Genomic DNA, 19,365 nt, shown 5'->3' on the forward strand with positions numbered 1-19,365 from the left:
ATTTAATCACTATATTGCAAAAAGCTAAAACACCACAGTGTTTGCTTAAGTGGCACGTGTTGTAACCTCAGTGGTCAAAAGTTACAGTGATATACAGTATATATGGAACAGTAATTCTTTTGATGATTAGAATAAGCTTTCAGAGCCAGAGAAGCAAGAGCATGACCAATATCTTCATGACACATCAACATATCTATAATTGAAAGTGAACATCCTATGAAATTTGCCTGCCTTCTTAAAAATAAGAGATTTAAATAAAGTGATAAGTTGTTTGAATGATTGCCAACAACCAACTCAGTGGTACCCAACCAGCAGCCTCCTGGCACATCCTGCCCATCACACAGGTCACACAGATCACAAGCAGCTTTCCTTTGCCTATATGGGGCATTTCAAGTCACACACCAGGGAAGGTCACAGGGGTACTGAGGAAGACAGCAGCTTGGAACAAACTGCTGCCACTGGAAAAGTCACACTGATTTACATCTTTGTGAGTCAACAAAAGGCTTCTGAGAAAGGCTGGCTGAGCTGGGGCTCCATGAATTGCCAACCAGTAGCAACACGCTGCTACAGAGGGGAAAATGTCAGAGCAGATTGGCACTTAACCTTTGCAACAAAAATGGAAAAACCCGACTTGTAAACAGTACCCTTCTTTCTGCCCCTGGGCTCGCAGGCAGCAGCTTCAGCAGTGCACAGAGGGGCCATAACCAGCCCTCCTGTGCCTCTTGAGCATCCTCAAAGCCTGAGCAGTGCAGACTAAAGCAACTGCTACAGCTGTCACCGTATCATGAAGTGGATGGCAGCCATAAATTGTCTCCTCATTTGCAGAGCAGTACATTAGGACAGGTACAGCACCTCCAGTGTACCAGGAAGGGTGAGATTCAGCCTAACTGCAGCTGCCCGAGTTAACAGACGCTCAGCTCTGAGAGCCAGCAGCTCTCAGCTTCCCTCTCACTCACTGGACAGAGAGCTGGGGTACTTCTCAGACCTACCACCTCCTCCTGAGGGAGGAATTTAGAAGTGCCTGTTCCACTCTACTCAAAGGGAGCCCAAGACAACCAGGGTAGACAGATGTCAGACGAATTCCTGCAGAGAGCCTAATCGTGCACAGTAATGCAATTTGTGCACCCTCCTGCCAGTGAGGCATTAGGGCACATACAGGGAATGGCAGGATTTTCTACAGGTATATTCAAAATACCAACTGTCTTCATTTGCCTGCTTATTAACAGCTGAAAAATGACACTGCACATGTAATAGCAAAAGAGGAAGCTTTTATTTAAACTTTTCTTTTTTGGGAGGTGGAATCTGAAAACTCTACATTTTTATTGATGACAAAGGAAGAACATTAAGCAGCTGAACATATATCCCTTCAGGGAAGGGGCATTTAATGATGAGTTTTCAGCTAAGGATCAAATGCTTCTAAAACAGCACTAAAATCAGGATTTCTAAAAATTTGACTATCTAAAGCTCATATTTTTCTCTTCCATTACATATTACTCTACACAGCACCATCAGCCTTTGGGTTCCTGAATGAAGGCAGCACTTCCACACTGTCAGAGGAACAGACCTCAAGGAAATGAATAGACAGAACAGCAGGACTGAGAAGAATGGAAGAAACCAGCTAAAGCATCTTAGCAAAGGAACTGAAATACTAAGTATTTAATTTTATAATTATCTCGTTGGACTGCTAAAGAAATAAAACAACCTCAAAACTGACTAATGAGAACTGAAACATTTAAGCAGAATGCCTAAATAGATTAAATTAACCCAGTTCCTGATGTAACAGACAAATCTGCATTTGACAATATCTTCTTCAACTGTGATAAACATGTCTAAGTGTTCATTAGTGGGTACTGTTTAGCAGAGTTTCAAAAATTAATTAACATAGTAATAGCAGCAGCTTTCCAATATACGCTTCCAGGTTCAGTCCTTGCTCAAGATGAATGCTCAGAGCAGCATGAAATAGACAAAGTTCATATCCTCAGAGATTAACCTCAGAGATAAGAAACAAACCCGAAGAGAGTTCAGAGTTTTTTCTGTTTAATGAAAGCACAGCAAGAGCAATGCTTGCAAAAGGTCACAAGGAAACAATAGCAGAGCAGTAATGCCAACATGAAATTCTTGGCCTTTTTTTAATCTTAATCCCATTATTCTTTTTCCCATCATGACAATAAATCCCACTGAATCAAAGGGATGGACACCATTTTCTTTCCTGGGACTGTGTGTAGAAGAATTCCAAATACAAATAAACACAGGACACTTCAGAAGAACTCTTCTGTGAAGAACTCTTCATATATATGCACACATAAAAACTGCAGAAGTTAAATCTGTTAACAGAATGAAAAATAACAAACAGTAAGGAAAAAATAGTCTTACTGAACAGCATTTTCTTTCTGTTTACATGCAGGATTAAAGATTACTAAGTCAATACAGTAGATGTTTTAGTACGCAACTTCATGCATTGATTTTCTTTTCCAGGAACATCTAATAGAAGCAGGATGCTCTTTTTAAAAGATCCTTTTATAAGCAGAGATTTGACTAAAGGAAAGAAAAGAATCAATACACAAACCCCTTACGTTTTTACATTTATAAATACATATACAATAGGACTACAATGAAAATCAATGTAATACTCTCTAATAATGACTTCTCTTCACAGAATAAGAATGTATATGGACCCTGTTTATTGTTTAATTAATGTATATAGTATTCTTTATTAAGCATGGGTTTGCTCAATTTTAGCTTAAATGTCTTATTTATTCTCCATAGTTTTTGAGAGCTCCAACACTAAAATGATGAGCTTCATTCCTGCTTTTAAATCAGCATCTCTACAATATACCCACCCACTTTCCAATGTCTTGTCTCCTCTCCAACACCTTTTTTTGGTCTTTTTAAAATTCAAGTGATTAAAGAGCTCTATGCCCTTGTTGAAGACCAAGTCTCAGTCACTGATCAGCAATGTGCCTTCCTCACAAAACTCAAACTAAGTAAGCTAAGTAGAAAAAGAAACATCAAAACAAATGCCATGAGTTAGTGACTTCAACTAATAAAGATTTTTTTACAGTAGATGCACAATATTGGAGGAAATAAAAAATCAAACCATCTTAAGAAGGATTAAGAAAAGCAATACCAATTGCTCATTATTGATAACTTATACATATCCATAGCCATGTAGCATCAGCTACCAAAGCAACATACTATATGTAAATAGCACCAAATAATACCCTTTTCTATTGTTCCCACACAAGACATCAGTGTGAGCTTCCTACCATTTTCCCCTCCTTGACAACGTTCTTCAGAAACAGGCAGCTGCACAGAAAAATCACTGAATAACTTGCCAGAACTTACCCAAGTATAGCTGAAGCAAAGATCGTATTTGTTTTCAGAAGAACCTAGAAGCTTCTACAGAAAAATGAAAGAAAAACTGGATTCCTTCCTTACTACTGATATTGGAGCTGTCAATCCTGGGCATGCTACCTCAATTATGGTTCATGTCAGTCATGCTTTAAGACTTAGGCTACAGTAGGGTTAATAAAAGCAAAAAAGTCAGATTACTAACATTTTCATGTTTTTGAAACTGAAAGCTTTCCATCATTGCAATAAGTTGAGGTTAGCCCCATGCTACATTGCAGCTGCTTATACACCAACACAAGGACCGTCCACAAGACACATGCATACTCAGTGTCTCAGCTTTGAACTGTAGAGATCTCACACCTCCTCACTTTCCTGAAATCAAGTACAAGATTCACCTTTGTTTGTTACGGTTTCTTCCCTTATCACCTTTTCTAAGCATTCAGCTACCTGCAGCTTTACACTCCTTCTCAGAAAAATGTAGTTTCATACCTATTCCTTCCAACTTTTCCTAAAATAAAGTGGGCTGTTCATACTATCCCTGCCAACACATCTTGCTCTGTAGTCCAGCCCCTGCCTCCACACACGTGTATGAGGGCACAGTTTAAAAACCTCCTCTGCCAAAACACATTTAACTACTACCCTCATTCTGTCAGCCAAATGAAACTACACCACCTTTCATCTCACTGTATTTTAAAAGACGAGACATGAAAATAATAAGGGAAATCTTCACCTTTCTCAATAGTCTTCTGTTCCAAAGTTTAGCTTTCCATCTCCTCCACGTCTGTGCTTTGCAGAAAAAAACCCTCACTCCTCCTGTCTGCAATTTGTTCTGCCAGCCTTTTAAAAAGCAAACACCCTCATGCTACAAGCAAAGTGTTAAGAGCTGATAGTTCTCTATACTTAGCAGGCAATCTGTATTATATACAGATTATATAGAGATATATTATTCCCTATAAATAGGATATAATATACCCTATTTTCAAAGGCAAAAAAAATTAACTATTTTACATAACACTCAAAATGTGACCTTATTCTTCTCCCTTATTTATATTGCACTGAACTTTTTGTCAAGTCAAATAAAACAAAACTAAATAACAAGAGCATTTTTATAATTACTTTGAAAGCTCTTAAATCTGAACCTAAGCAGTTGTACTTGGCCTAATAAATTCCCTTTCCCTCAAATTTGCTGAAAAAAATCTGCCTTTGGGCATGTAAGGCTCTGACAGTGTTCCAGTTATGGCTCCCAGTGAGAACTACAGCTCAGCTAAGCAAGAGAAAAGGTGTTTTTCCAGATAACTACTGCATATCCCTAACTATCTTAGTAACTTAAATCCTGATACACTGAAGGACAGAATGTATGTGCTTGGAACAGATCTGGTATTTGCTGATGCTGTAGGTGGCAGCAGGACCTCTTACTCTCTCCTAGCTCTGGCACCCTGCAGAAACATCTTAGAGAAAAACAGCAAAGCTGCCACTGCTTTAACGATACAATACACTTGACACCATTAAATTCCTTTCTCCTAAAGAAATGGCAGAAGCCTATAACAGCAGAGTCCCTGCAAACAGAGTCACAGCAATGTGCCTGCCTGCTCCTTTAGCTCCAGATGTGCCCACAGCCTGGTGCCATAAATCCCACCATAGCAAGAACAAAAAATCTGAGCTTGCTAAGTGTTATCACTGACATTTTTACTTCTTCCAGCAAGATTTCATATGACACTTTAACTTGACAAAGGAAGGTCTCAAACGAGGAAAGTGGAGACTGCATCATGTTTTGCCATACAAGCTAACCAGTAGTGCCATTTATCTTTACTATACAGTGCAAACCTAGGAACAAATTAACAGCAGTACATGAGAAAAGAGTCTTGCCTGTCTACTTAAATGCATTTAATAGACTTAGAAATGTATTAATATTTAGCAATTATTGCAAGAGTGTATTCAAAAGATTGCTATCTCCAGCATTTATGAGGAATCTGAAAACTGCATGCAATGACGATACACGCCAGCAATTCTCTCTTGGCTTATTCTTCTAAAAATCATGAAGTATACATCCAAAACATACTGACATGAAATATTTGTCACAAGGGAATTTTTGCTTGGGTTGGGGTTTTTTGTTTATTTCTTTTTTACACCAGTTTTGTTTTTCTTTGCTAATCTGAAATTCCACCATTACAACTCTAGTTAATAAAATGACTCACCAGGGTTGCTTCATTAGGTGAAAATAATTTTGGATATAAGCACAGAAAAACTAAAACCCATCAACGGGTTCTACACTTTGCCCTAAACCCCAAGAGATGTGTCTTAATTTCACCTAGTCAGTTCTTGAAACATAATAGCAACCCCACTAGAATACTTTTCAAAGCAAAATTCCCACCCTCTTGTCTAGGGCTTCTCTAGAACCTGAACTGAGTTGACCAGAACCACCCTGAGCAGTGGTTGCCACCCCACAGCAAGGCTACAGCAGAGTAAAAGATCACAGGTGCTGTGTCCCAGTATAAAAGGCTGGGCCACAGCATCCTGTGTGTCTATAAGAGCAGGAACCAGCTGCTGCATCAGGAACCTCAGTGCTTATGCATCCACTTGTCCTATTCTTTTCTCCTCTCTACTTCCATGTATCATGAACCAAGCTGCTCCTTCTCCAGACGGATGGACAAAGAACCTTGCTTGTTTGGACTGTAATTGGTTACTGTAGTAAGACAAGGTCATCTATCCACAAAACTTGCCTCACTGGAGAGATACATTCATCGTGGGATTCTCAGCAAAGGCAGCTGACTCTGGAGCTCCTTGGCAGGACTGATTAGACACAGACTAACTGCGGGCAGAACAAAATTCAGGACACACCTGTACAAGGAAAGGCTTTTGTTTGACTGTGGCAACAGAGAGCAGCTCTGCTGAATGTGGAGCCCCATATCACCAAACACTCAGGCTGAAAGCCAGCACTTACACGGGAATCCTACACTCTTCCAGAATTTTGTTTCACATGTAGATACAAATCAAACGACACAGAGTCAGGGCTTGAAAAACCTGCCTCCCCATAGCAAGGGAAAAGAGCAGAGGGATGAGTAGGATGAGTTGGCTGAAGAAATAGAAACCAGTAAATATTCTGGAAAAGGACAGGAGTCAGATGCAGCAAAAGCCACATACTGTCCTGCACATGTAAGAAGAAACTTGGGAAGAAGGGAAGTGTAGGTCTACACACACACAAGAAGGCTGCTCTCTAAGCCTCAGCTGACAGTAGAAGAATGAATGCATTAATTAATTAATTAATGGATTGCTAAAGGCAATGGGACAAAGAAAATTACAGATGTATCACCACAAACAGCCAACTATACCCACCTTTGCTACCTAATGAGGATTAATGTTATAAACAAAAAACCAAAACTAAACTAACACTTTTTTTTCAGTAGACCAGCGTGGAAACTTCGTACCTGAGAATACAAATGAGATTTGAAATTAACTTCTCCCAAACAAGCAGGCAAATATTTTAGTGTTTCTCCTGTGCATAGGCAAGAGGACCATCTAAATGGCAAGAAAGACATCTTTTTGTCTTTGCTGAAGAGCTTTTTTATTGATGCACCAAATATTTCCGAATCAAAAGGAGACAGCTGACTAGCAGCAGAAGATTAAGAGATTCTTATTCTTGATTAAACATTTGAAGACTCAGGGGCAGATTACTTCAGTGTAACATGCTTCATTAAATCCAGAACCAGGAGCCAAATCCTGTACCACCTTCTCAGAGCAGAGCTAATGATGCAGACTGAAAATATTTTCCTCTACAAACCTGACACCATCAGATCTTACCAGCTTGTATAAATTTTGACACAGGAAATCCCCAAAGATCCCAAACTGTATCCTCAAAGAATGTTACTCTAGCTCTACCCACAAATAAATAGGTATGTTTATTTATTTCCCTGTTCCCCAGTAACAGCACTTGGCACTGACAATGGTGAAACTACTTTTTTTTTTTTTTTTTTTTTTTTTACTGAATGACACCCAAGAAGAACAAATTTGGTTTATTCTGATAATGCACAAGGTAATGGCCAAGATTACACAGCTGGAAACAGAAAGGTATGGCTGAATGTTTCAAAATCTAAAATGTTGGAATTAAAGCTAGCTTTTAGCTGCTGAACAGTCTTCCATATTCTTTAAGAATTTTGTTTCTTGGGGCTTTTCAGTTGTACAAATTTATGAAGGACTGTATAATATAATCAGCTTGAATCACTGCTCCTCAGGATCAGATCCAACAGCTCTCAGCCATTGGGGATGAAGGTCAGAATAGGAAAATTACATCTTCCAAGTACTACTTTATACCATGGAAGTTTTGACCAGAATTTATCAAGATGTGTGCATCACCAGGAGATATCTGAATTCACTGCAGTGTGAAATACCCATTAGCAAAGCATCTTGAGAACTTTTGCCCCTCTACTTCTCGAAGTCTATAACTTAAGTAAGCATATCACACTTGCAACACATTAACCAAGAGCTGCTCTGAAGAGTAGGAAAACACTACTCAACCTATTTGTTTTTGTTACTTTTGACTTTCAAAGAGCTCTTTGATATGGTGATTCTCTATTTCTGAACAGTAATGCCTGAAGCAGAGGTTAAATAGCATGGAATGCGTTTTCCTTTCCACCTTTTTCCTATTCATGGTCTCTTTGCCTCCCCTGCAGCTGCCACAAGAAAAACTTCAGAGCTACTTCAGCTCTCTGGGGTCCCACTGCAGGAGGCAGGTGGGCTGGTGAGAGATAAATTCCTGCTGGAGCCCATCTGATGGGCCCAGTCTCCTCCATCACGATTTTCTCTTCCTCCACTCCCTAGGCTGGATGGAATGGAGTGAGTTCTGCTGGGACAGCAAGAGCAAGAATTACTGTATTGAGTGTAATTATGAAATCGGGGCAAGAAGCAGACCAGAGCATGGGAATATGTACATATGGAAGATAAAATCAAGATTTCTCTTCTGGATACATCTCTAAGTCCTCCAACCATAATTTGAGGGACTCTAGGAATCATACTGGAAGCTTGCTGCAATCTTACACCCCTCCATTAATGCCCATTTCTAGGCATCAGCGAGGATAGCAGGGAGACAGTTTCTCTCACTAAGGTGGCCACCCTTATGACCTTGTAGGCAGTTCTGAGTGGATGATAATAGGAAGGAAAAAAACACCATTAGAGAGAAAAATAAGCCAGCTTCTAAAATCTTAAGAGTTCTCCTAGTAGAGCCTCATTTTACCAACAGCACAGATGCACCATTATCAGCAAGTAGGCACCAGAAGGTCTATGTAGTGCAGGGGGTTTTCATCAACAGAGAATTTAGTGACCTTCCAGGAGTATCACTGTGCTATTTTAAACACCCGTTCAGTTGCTACATGGCCTGTAAGCTTGTCACTATGCTTTAGGGAGCACTCACTACAAGGAGGTTGCATAAAGACTTTCCTTATAGCATTCAGTTCATCTTCCACACTTCAAACAGACCAGTCATGACAAAACTGGATCTGAAAGTGGATGTGCTTGTACTGTGTAACATGATTTTCAGTTCCATTCACACATGATTTGGACAATTTCATCACAGACTAAATATATTAAAATTCTAAGATAGGCTACTTTTTATTACCTCCTTTGGCTGTATGAGACTTAAAGGAAGACTGGATAATGGCAGTAACTCTGCTATAAGAACAGAGATTGCAAAAACCTCAGAAGCAGAAAAACCCCAGAGGCAGAAAAACCCCAACCCAAAACAGGGAAAACATACTGTAAGGCACAAAAGAGATGCAAAACTGCCCATAAAATAGAAAAATGATTACGAAAACCAAGCTGTTTCCATTATCTGTAAATGCCTCAATCTACTCTGTTATTTCTGTTTCAAGTTTTCTTACAGTTCTGCAACTTGATAATACCATAAAAAAGCAACCTCTCTTCATAATACTTTCTCTAAACCATTTCTTCCCTATGCAGTGCTCAAACATTTTAATTCAGTGCTATAACCTGGCCTCAACAAGCCATGAAACAGCAACACAGCATTCACATCCAGAACCTCATCAAAAACTCATTTGTGCCAACGGAAGGTCACCCTCTTGTTTCACTGCACCATTAAAACCACTTCCTCTGACTACTGAGAAGTGCCATGTTTACTTGTAACCACAGCACTTAGTGCCACTCGACCCAGGAAACATAATGGAAATACTTACATCTATTAATAGATCATTAAGCATATGGGAAAAATATATTCTGTGGCCGATACATGATATCAAAAGTCAAGACACTAGCATCAAAGTAAAGCCCTACTGGTCCCCTTCCCTTCAGGAGAGGGAAAGGAGAACTAGCTCACCCACAATTTATTTTGGGAGTCATCATTTGCTTACTGTTTATAAACATTTTAAGAGGCCCAACAGCACATTCCAGCTCTCTCCCTGAGGTTTCTTTCCCCTAACACAGAGTGTGGGTCTGCACACACACACACACAGATGCCACATTCAACACAAACAAGGGAATGAAAACTGGCAAGATGCAGGCAAGTCACCAGCAAAAGGAAAGAGCTTCCCATTTGTTGATACCACCCTCCCATGGGAAGGGAAACCAAATCCCTTAACTTAAAATATGTAAAAATCACAGTAATGATGTGTGGATAAACCCTGCAATATTGTCTTATTTTCCCTTCTGAGACAAAAGGGAAGGGCCTTTCTTGGGTGATTTGTCATGCAGCAAGCTTAGGAGCATAAAAAAATATTTTTGTTTCACATCGCTGGAGTTTTTTTCAAAATTAAATTATTTTACTCCCAATATAATTGGATATTGAAAGTTTATTCCAACTCAACAATCAAGGCTAGTTTATTCAAACTGAAGTATTCTTCCAGCTCACACTTGATCTATCACTGAAGTGAGAAGGCACTAGATCCCTTCAGCATTCCTGCTGTGGTTACAACCCCAGGCATGCAAAAGCACCTTTCAAAAGTTTGTACCTTTCTCTTTTTAGTGTAGCCACATGAAGAATTTCAGCATTCCACACCCACGAGCAAAATTAATTTCAAAGTATAAATATATGAATGAGCATTTTTCTGAAATAATGCAGAGCCTTGATGGCTTCTGCTTGGCATGAGATGAGTAATTTGATAATTCATATAGATTGAACTGGGCGTACTTGCAGATCCTCCTAAGTGAACATAAAACCACAATGCATCCTCCAGCATCTGGCACCAAAACAGAAAAAATTCTACTGACTGTAGTAGCATTACTACTATGTTCCTGAACATTTTTTATATGCTTTTACAGTGGCATCCACAAATTGATATATGGTATCATGTATTTTTATCTAACACACCCATTCCCATCCTCTCAAAATCTCAGGTAGAAGTGATAAATTCTCACCCATGTTATTTATTGAAATCCCTACTAGAAAAAAAGAAGTATCCAAGAGAAACTATTCAACAAAGCAAACTAGATTTATGAAGTGTCATATAATTTCTTCTATACTGGTTGAATGCACAACACACCTGGGATGGTGTTAAGGTTATGGGGCATAAAATCCATTGTCCTTTTTGTGCAAGCAGATGTATTACCATGCACAAAGCCAAAAAGGCACCTGGCTCTGGCACAAAGTAACAATGCAGAAAACACCCCAGACTAAAATACTCATCGTATCACACCAAGTTAATACATATTCCATGGACTGGTCCTCTTGGAAGGCAAATTTAAGCACACAGGAATACAAAATAACACGTGTAATTTCTACTGAAGGGGTTAACTTCGAAAGCTTGGACAATTTCACCTATTTCTGTACTCAAAATACAGAAAAATTGGAGTTTACAGATTTTTCACAAACAAGAAAAAAGGATTTGAACATCCAATACTGCATCAAATGTGTATTTACTCTTGTAAGGAAAAACAGAGCTCAAAAAGTTAAATATTTTATGATGCACAGGAAACAATCGCTTCTGTTAAATCATTAGAAGAAACTGAGTTCAGCATTGTTTTTCCAACTGGTCCAATCAAAAAGCACGTACGTGTAATACTGGAACACAAAAATCTGCATTTTACACATTGTAAAGGAATGAATATAACAAAAGTGAAACATTAACACCAGAAGTTTGCTACTGGCATCTTTATGCTAAGAAAAGTAACATGAAAACACAGTGAGAAAACAAACTTTGGCACACAGAGAAAACCAGTTTAAAGCACGCCCAAGAAAGCAGCTATCACAGCACAACTGTGCAAACCCTGCACAACACCAGGAATACCTCCTCTGTTCATCACTGCTTTGGACCTTCTCACTGAAAAGCTGCTAAAACAACAAACACCTGCTGTGTAACTGAAGTTTATGCAAAGATCACAGAAATGCTTTATCAATCTCAGCTAAGCAGACGTTTGTCTGCAGCACCTCAATGCTACAGGAATAATCTGCTCCCCCTCGATCAAAGGAAAGCAGACACAAACACATGAAAGAAGCAGCAAAAACCTTCAGATATTCAAGTGCAAAAGCAAAATCTACGTTCCAGAATTTAGGGCAAACCAGTTTGATCTGGCATTTGGCAAACAAAGATGACATGCACACAAATAATACATTAAATGAAAAGAAGCACAATACTTCACAAAACTTCAGATCACAGAGGGCGTAGATATTAAATAATTATGGGAAAATGTAACTACTGTGGATAATGTATTTAAGAGTTACAAGAAGAAAATTACAAAAACTAAGTATGCGACCAACAAGCATTTGAATATATTAGTTCATTACAACTGCAAAAAGCCTGAAATGTACATGCATTATATATGTACATACACAGAGGACAACTCAAAGCCAGAAGTAATTCCATATGAAACATTTGGATTACTATTTAACTACAACAAGAAGTACTTTACTAAGATTCTTACAACATTCAGATCCACAGAGAGTGCTAAGGTTTTAGGATCTTGACAGTTTCATGAGACAAATGAAGAAAAACAATAGTGTATTATTTGAATGACAAAGTCTGTCAGATGCATTAGTCTTTAAAACAACATAATAATCTTGAGAGGGGTTTTAATGGTTAGATAGATTTCCACTTTGTGGAACACACTTATCTCTTATCTTTATACAGTGACACATCATCATCATTAATCATTGTGGAGATAAGACACAGTGAAAGGTATTTCTAAATATCCTATCTAAAGTCAGTCCAGGGTAATGTGACTACCCAAGATTTCAAGTAACTTTTTTCACTAGGTAAGCTGCTTGAACACAAGCATATTGGGAAAACTGATACATACCATGTTCCTACATGCACTAATCCAGGCATAGAAAATACATCAGTAATATATCAAGTTGTGATGAAAATACCAAACACGAGTAAATTGCAGAAAAATTACTCAGAAATTATGTAAAATTACCTAAAACAAGCAGATTAAAATAAACCCCGTGACAGTACTGAACTTTGCTTTTGATTATTCCAATAACCTGAGCATTACTACTCCTTCCACTATTTAAGCATATTACCCAGATTTTCCCTCTCAACTAGTAGATGTCCACAAGAAAGTTAAATCTGAGTGTGCAATACAAGTAACTAAATGCAGTTAGAATTCCCAAAATTTGCATTAGCTTCCTGATCAGTTGCATCTCTCTCCAATCTGTACAGTCCAGTTATTTATAAAAATTCCATAAAACACTATATTAAACCAAAAAAAAAAGCATTATATAAATTGATGTAGAACCTAAACTGAGGATTATTGCTTCTAGGATTTGCTTAATTGCTTGAGCCAGTCATAAACAAAGGGCTGGAAGCTGCAATGCCCTATCAGAGAGCTGGTGTAAAAACCTGATTTCATGAGCAGTGAAAGAGAAGAGCCAAACAAGCTACTCAATAATCCTGACATTGGGACCTTCTTGCAAAGGTGAAACACACAAGAAGGAAATAAGATGTTTTTTTCCAATCACTTAAGCAGTCCAGAATTGAACAGAATCTACAGCTTTGCTCTATTCTGTAGCCTTAGAAAACATTTGTAAGTGAATGCCAGACATAAGATTTTTAAAGAACTTCCCCTGTCAGTTTTGGTCCACATACACTGAGTAACAGATAACCAAGAAAGTTATAATTGTATTTTACATATTCATGAGATTTAAAAAACCCTTACTACCTAAATCTTCATACAGTATCATCACACAGGATACATAGTTTCATTTACATTAAATTTGTACATGCTTCTTTAATCAGCACATCTAGAAATAATTACCCAATGTTTAAAAAAGCATTCCTGATGCCTTTCCACTGCTATGGATACACCAGGCACCAAATCAAATGGAGGTACTATACAACACTGTCCTATAAACACTAAAGTTTTCAGATCCTTTACTTTCCTAACCTGTGCAATTTAAGTGATACACCTTCCTTTTACTTCTGCAGTCCTGGAATTCAAAGGCAAGACATTTTTCTTCACTGTTTAGTGAACTTCACTGGAAAGAGGTTTGACTTTTCTTTTTTAAGGACAAAGTCAATACTTTAAATACCAAAACAGTAACAATGGGAGGATGCAGTGTATTAAACTGACCCAAGCTAAAGCCAATACTTGCAAATGGTAATATCACATGAAAAGCAGCACATGAATTAACCTTGGGGATAAACAACCTTGAGTGTTCATATATAAGAGAAAACAGTACAGTACAAAAAGAAGAATGTAAGTACACATTGTTTAAATCATTTTGGCCTATGAGAAATCACTTGGAAAAGCAATGAGATCAAGAAGAAAAACCCACACAGTATTTTTAAAGGAACCCACACATTAATTCCTTTCACACAAACTGGTTTTGTGATATACAGTCTAGGATGGCACACACATCATTTTTTTATCTTAAATTCTTTTAGGCATGATCATGTCTTCTATAAGGAAAAAACTCTAAACAACCAAGAAACACATTTTACTCTGAAATCAAAGTGTCCAGTATTTAAACCTCCTAGCACACACTTTAAGCAAATCTCACCAGGCAGTAAAAAGGAAGATGAGAGGTTCAATACTGAGCCACTTGTCCTTCAAATGCTCTTTAGTCATTACCTTTACTATAGACAGCAGCAGCAATAATGCCTACATTTCGGTCACCTAACACTCTCCCTGACAAAAAGATTCCTACAGTGTCTTCTCCTGCTATTGTTTGCCTCATGCCTTTGATTTCTGGCAAAGGGTTGCAGATTTTTGGCAAAGAATTGAGTTCTGCAAATATTATTTTCTTGTCCCACAGAATTTTGCTCCTTCTTTGCAGAATTATAACAATTTAACAATATTATTTCCTCTAGTAGTCAAGAGATGCAAAAAAATTCCCTTATTGCAGGCTTGTTTATTACAGCTTGGTCTGGGCAGACAGTCTGAAGTGCCTTGCTTGCACTGCCATCCTAGCAATTTTCCCAGCACTGAGGATCGTACAGATCAAAACTCAGAAGCTGCCAGACAACTACAGTTTGGGAAGGGGAATGGTGGCTACCATCACTGCCTGTTGCTGGAGCAGCACCCTTTTGGAGAACAACACCATGGGAATGAGCATTTTACTCCGGAACAGAGAGGTAAGATTCTTCCTATCCCTATGACCAAGATGAGGACTCAAGGACCAAGACATAAATACAGACATGAATTAAGAGAGCATCATTTCCACATCCACACGAATGATTCACTTTAGTAGCTGTTGTGCTTGTTACAGAATTGGCAAGTCCCACAAAAAAGAGCCTCATTCTCTGCTGCAGGAGATCAAATGCCATCCATACTGCTGTCTGTAACACACACCACACATACACAATCTTTCACACCACATCATGTATTATCTTTCTAGCAGACAATTCAAATAACAAATTTGGCCAAGACCACTCTATACTACCTTCCTTAGGCATTAGCGCTCAAATGCCAATGCTTGACCACAAGTAATTACATCTGTCTGTGCCTGTCCATGCCCTACAACACACAACTCATTTGAAACCATCTTTAATTAGAGTACATGCTACCTTTTCTGTGGATTCCCAATCTCATACAGGGTGAAAAATAGATTTTGTATTGGTCAATATAAAGAGTGAAAGTTTTTTGCAATATTTGCTTCTGAAGTTAGAATGCATAAACTTAAAAAAAAAAAAAAGAGTCTAGGAAGAATGCAAGTGAATATTGGGAAGAATCCCCTATGTTTTAGAAGAGGTTAAGAAAATCCTCACAAATATGAATTCTGAGCATTTATTTCCTCCTGTCCTCCATGTGAAACCTTAAAAATTAGAGACCCAAGCCCCAGAAGTGCCTGACTGCTCAACAGCAACAGCCTTTCAGCAAAAGCTGCAACTGCCGAGTGTGTGGAGAAGGGTGAGGAACAGCAAACACAGGTATTCCCAGCTCCTTCCATGGCTCCTCACACTGTGTTACCCCGGAGAAGTCAAAGTCTCAGATTCCTACTCCGTAAATTGGAAGAGTAATCCTTCTTTATCTCCCAAAGTAATTGTAAAGCTACTTTTAGTCACTACAGTAGCTTAGGACAAACGGGGAAATTAATTCCCTCTTATGCACCAGGTTTAGATGGTTTACCATCCACAAAGCAGAGGCTCCATACCAGATAATTAAGGTAAAAGAGCAATGAGCACCTGCATAACACCTTAATCACCAGTCATCTCATCCTCGAGCCCAGGGGAAGTCATGTGAAGAAGGAGCAGCCAGACCCACCCTAACACCTACACGTGAAGGTCACGACCACCAGCCTCGGCCCCAACATCTCACGGCGCTGGAGGGATTGATCCCACGCCACGGGATCCACACATACGGCACAGCAACCTCCACCACATCTCACACACCCCTTTCATCCTCGGAAATTAAAAGTTATGCTCGCCGAGCAGCGACGAGGGACCTTAACCAGGAGCCGTGCCTATAGGAGGGCTCTGCGTGCGGTGTTCACACCCGATACCCGCTCAACCAGTTTGCTGCCCGGGCTGGGCAGCACCGGCACAGGCAGGCCCAGGCACCGCCGCGAACGAGGTTTACAAATCGCTGCCTCCGCGCTCCGCACTTCGGGGCACCGCCGAGCTGCCGCCCGCCCGCCCGTCCCGGCAGCACCGCCGGCGGCCGGGGAAATCGCGGCGGCACAAAAGCCGCCTCACGGCAAACACCTCCCGCGCCACAAAGGGCACGGACGGGGTTCGCGGGAGCCGCGGGCGGGATCCGCTCCGCGTCCCCTCGGGAGCGGCCGCCCGGCGCCGGCACCGCCGCGGCTCCCGCCGGGTGCGGCCGCCCCATCCCTCCGAGATGGCGGCCGGAGCCGGCGGCACCTGCCAGGGAGCGACCCCCGCCTGCCCCATCCCCGGGGCTCGGCTCGGGCAGCGCCGGCCCCGGGCGGCGAGAGACGGGACCGGACGGCGCCGGGGGAAGCCGCGGGGTGCGGACGGGGGAGCCGCCGTCCCCCGGCACGTCGCGGAGCCGCGGCCCCATCCCTTACCTGTGGCCCGCGGGTGGCTCCGCGCAGCCCCCGGCTCCGCCATCTTCCCGCCGGTGCCGCCGCCGCGTCCCGCCGGGGCCGGCTGGGCTGGCTGCGCCCGCGGCCGCCGCACAGGCGCAGTGCCCGCCCCGGCACCTGACGGCGCGGCGGGAGGGGGAGGGAGGGATGAGGGGAGGGGCGGCCGAGGCCGGGCCGCGCGGTGGGGCGGGCCCGATGCTCAGGTGGGGCCGGGCCGGGATGCCCAGGTGGGGCCGGGCTGCCCAGGTGGGGCCGGGCCGGGCTGCCCAGGTGAGGCCGGGCCCGCTGCCCAGGTGCGGCCGGGCTGCCCAGGTGGGGCATCCCTCAGCTCCGGATGCGGGGACGCGCTCGGGCAGGGGCGGCCCTGCGGCGCTTGGGTGCCCGGGCGGGTTCGAACACTCGGGTTATCCCCGAGCGCCAAACAACGCGCTCTCTCCGGCTTCCCGGGCCGATCCGGCCGTTTGCCCAGATTTTTCCATCCAGATGTTTGCGTCCGCTGTTTGCGGCCTCGGATGAATCGGTGGCACGGGAAAGGCACAGCCGTGTCCTTCTCATCCAGCTGCGGTTCCCCCACGGGGTCCCTTCGGGCTGGGCTGGCCGCGGTTTTAGAAGGGGAGAAAATAACATAATCTTTGTTTCTCCTCATCATTCACATACTAGCAGTTGAACTCCCCTCCCCAAAATTTTAGCACACACCTTGTATGCTTCTTTTGCTTTCCCATTACTGGTTTTGCTGTTTCCGGACCGTGTTAGGACACAGCTCCAGGGCTTGTGGCTTTGGGGCAAATCCTGCTCAACACGCGGCCAGAACTGGTGTTACATGCCAAACACCTTATTGACCCATCTTCACTGCCAATTTATCAAAATTTAAATGTAAGATATATTTAATCCTTCCAGTTTTCATTCTTACTCCTTTTGTTTTCTTCTTTTTGCCAAGCAATTACATTACCTTTATATTCTTCACCTGAACATACCATAGTCAATATAAGAGGAAGGAGGAGGTCAGCATTTACTTTGGTACTCCTAATGTGTCTCCTAGTAAATCACTGTTTCCTAAGAGGCAATTATCCTGTACTCTGGGCAACAATTCTTCCATCTACACATTCAAGTGGTGTTCTCATGTTTGGGTTCACACACCTCAATAAAAGTTCAGCTACACAGATTCAGGGATGCTGGTGCATATAGTAATAATTATTCCTAATGTTGCTTTATCAATTAAATACTTAATTTTCATTGCTTATTACTCTGCCAAATTTTGAAAGTGCCAAATGATGTTTTCATTTCAGCTGTTTTTCCCACTAATCTTACATCAAGGGGCTCCACTTTTTATTCTACCTGTCTAAAGATTGAATTGCACAGTTTTGGTCACATTAGAGAAGAAAAAAACCTACCTCACTTACTGTAGCTGTCCCTCCTAATTTCCAGGGGCTCCTTTGGCAACAAAATCAAAAGAAGACAGAATCTAATCAGTAATTAATCTTTAGCCTATTGGTGTCTGATGAACACCTGGGAAAGAACAGCTGGTCTCAGTGCAAGATATATAGACTTAGTGATGAGGAAAAGGAAACACAGAGGATGAATTTTCAGGACTCAGCAGAGAATGTATGTGGGGCATGAAAAGGTGGAGGATTATGGCCAGAAACTGGAGAAAGGGCTGTGAGGGTATCTGCAAGGAGGGTATTCGTGCAAGTGGCTGAGGAGAGGGATGGATGGATGGATGGATGGATGGATGGATGGATGGATGGATGGATGGATGGATGGATGGATGGATGGATGGATGGATGGATGGATGGATGGATGGATGGATGGATGGATGGATGGATGGATGGATGGATGGATGGATGGATGGATGGATGGATGGATGGATGGGGGCACTGGAGAATCTGCCCTGGGGAACATGAGCCCACCAATGCTGGCTCTCAAGTGGTTGTAAGCCCATAAGCACAGCACCTCACATGGAGAAAGAAGTGTTCTCCTACAACTGTAATTTCCTCTGATAGTTGGTTCACAGCACTCAGACCCAGAGTCATGCCATGGGAAGAAAAAAAAAAAAAGGAGATTTTAAAGAAAACATAAGGAAACTATACAGAAACCATGAAAGCTCCAAAGACAAAGCCCTCCCCTACAGTATTGTATGTTGTTTGTGATATGAATCAATTTTTAAATTACCTTTGCAGAGTGGTTTTTTCCACAACACTCCCGCCCCATTCAATACAAGGATGTCTTTAATTAATGTATATTTCTTCAACGTTTCTCTTCATTTTCATCATGTAAAGTGGAATCTTTCATGTCATGTTCTCTGTACGTTCTTCAAACCCTGCCTTGAAGGCAGGTTAATTAATTTCCATGATGACTTTCCTGTGGTAGTCTTACACCTCTTTCAAAACATTCATAAATTTAACTTTGTAACAGCCTTCTAAGTTAAAGTAGTACTATTATCATATTTTCCACATAGGAAAGAGCTAACAGAAGATAATGTGTCTGGAGTTGTCAGTAGTGGTTTGCTAATTCTTTTATGTTGTGGAGGCAGGCAGGTTGTTTTAAGGCAGGGAAGAGTAGATTTAATACAGTGTGCATCCACCAGC

The 19,365-nt window shown here is 41.3% G+C and overlaps 1 protein-coding gene across 1 annotated transcript in view; it reads right to left on the reverse strand.

Moving 5' to 3' along the window:
* Positions 1 to 16,922, reverse strand: part of MAP7D2 (MAP7 domain containing 2) — an 81,139-nt gene extending 64,217 nt beyond the window's left edge. The window contains exon 1 of the mRNA XM_012569447.5: positions 16,763 to 16,922. Coding sequence (XP_012424901.5) covers positions 16,763 to 16,805 — 43 coding nt within the window. The 5' untranslated portion in view covers positions 16,806 to 16,922. The remainder of the gene's footprint in view (positions 1 to 16,762) is intronic.
* Between the last annotated feature and the right edge of the window lie 2,443 nt (positions 16,923 to 19,365).

This window comes from Taeniopygia guttata, chromosome 1 (assembly GCF_048771995.1).
Source record: "Taeniopygia guttata chromosome 1, bTaeGut7.mat, whole genome shotgun sequence".
Taxonomy (NCBI): Eukaryota; Metazoa; Chordata; class Aves; order Passeriformes; family Estrildidae; genus Taeniopygia; species Taeniopygia guttata.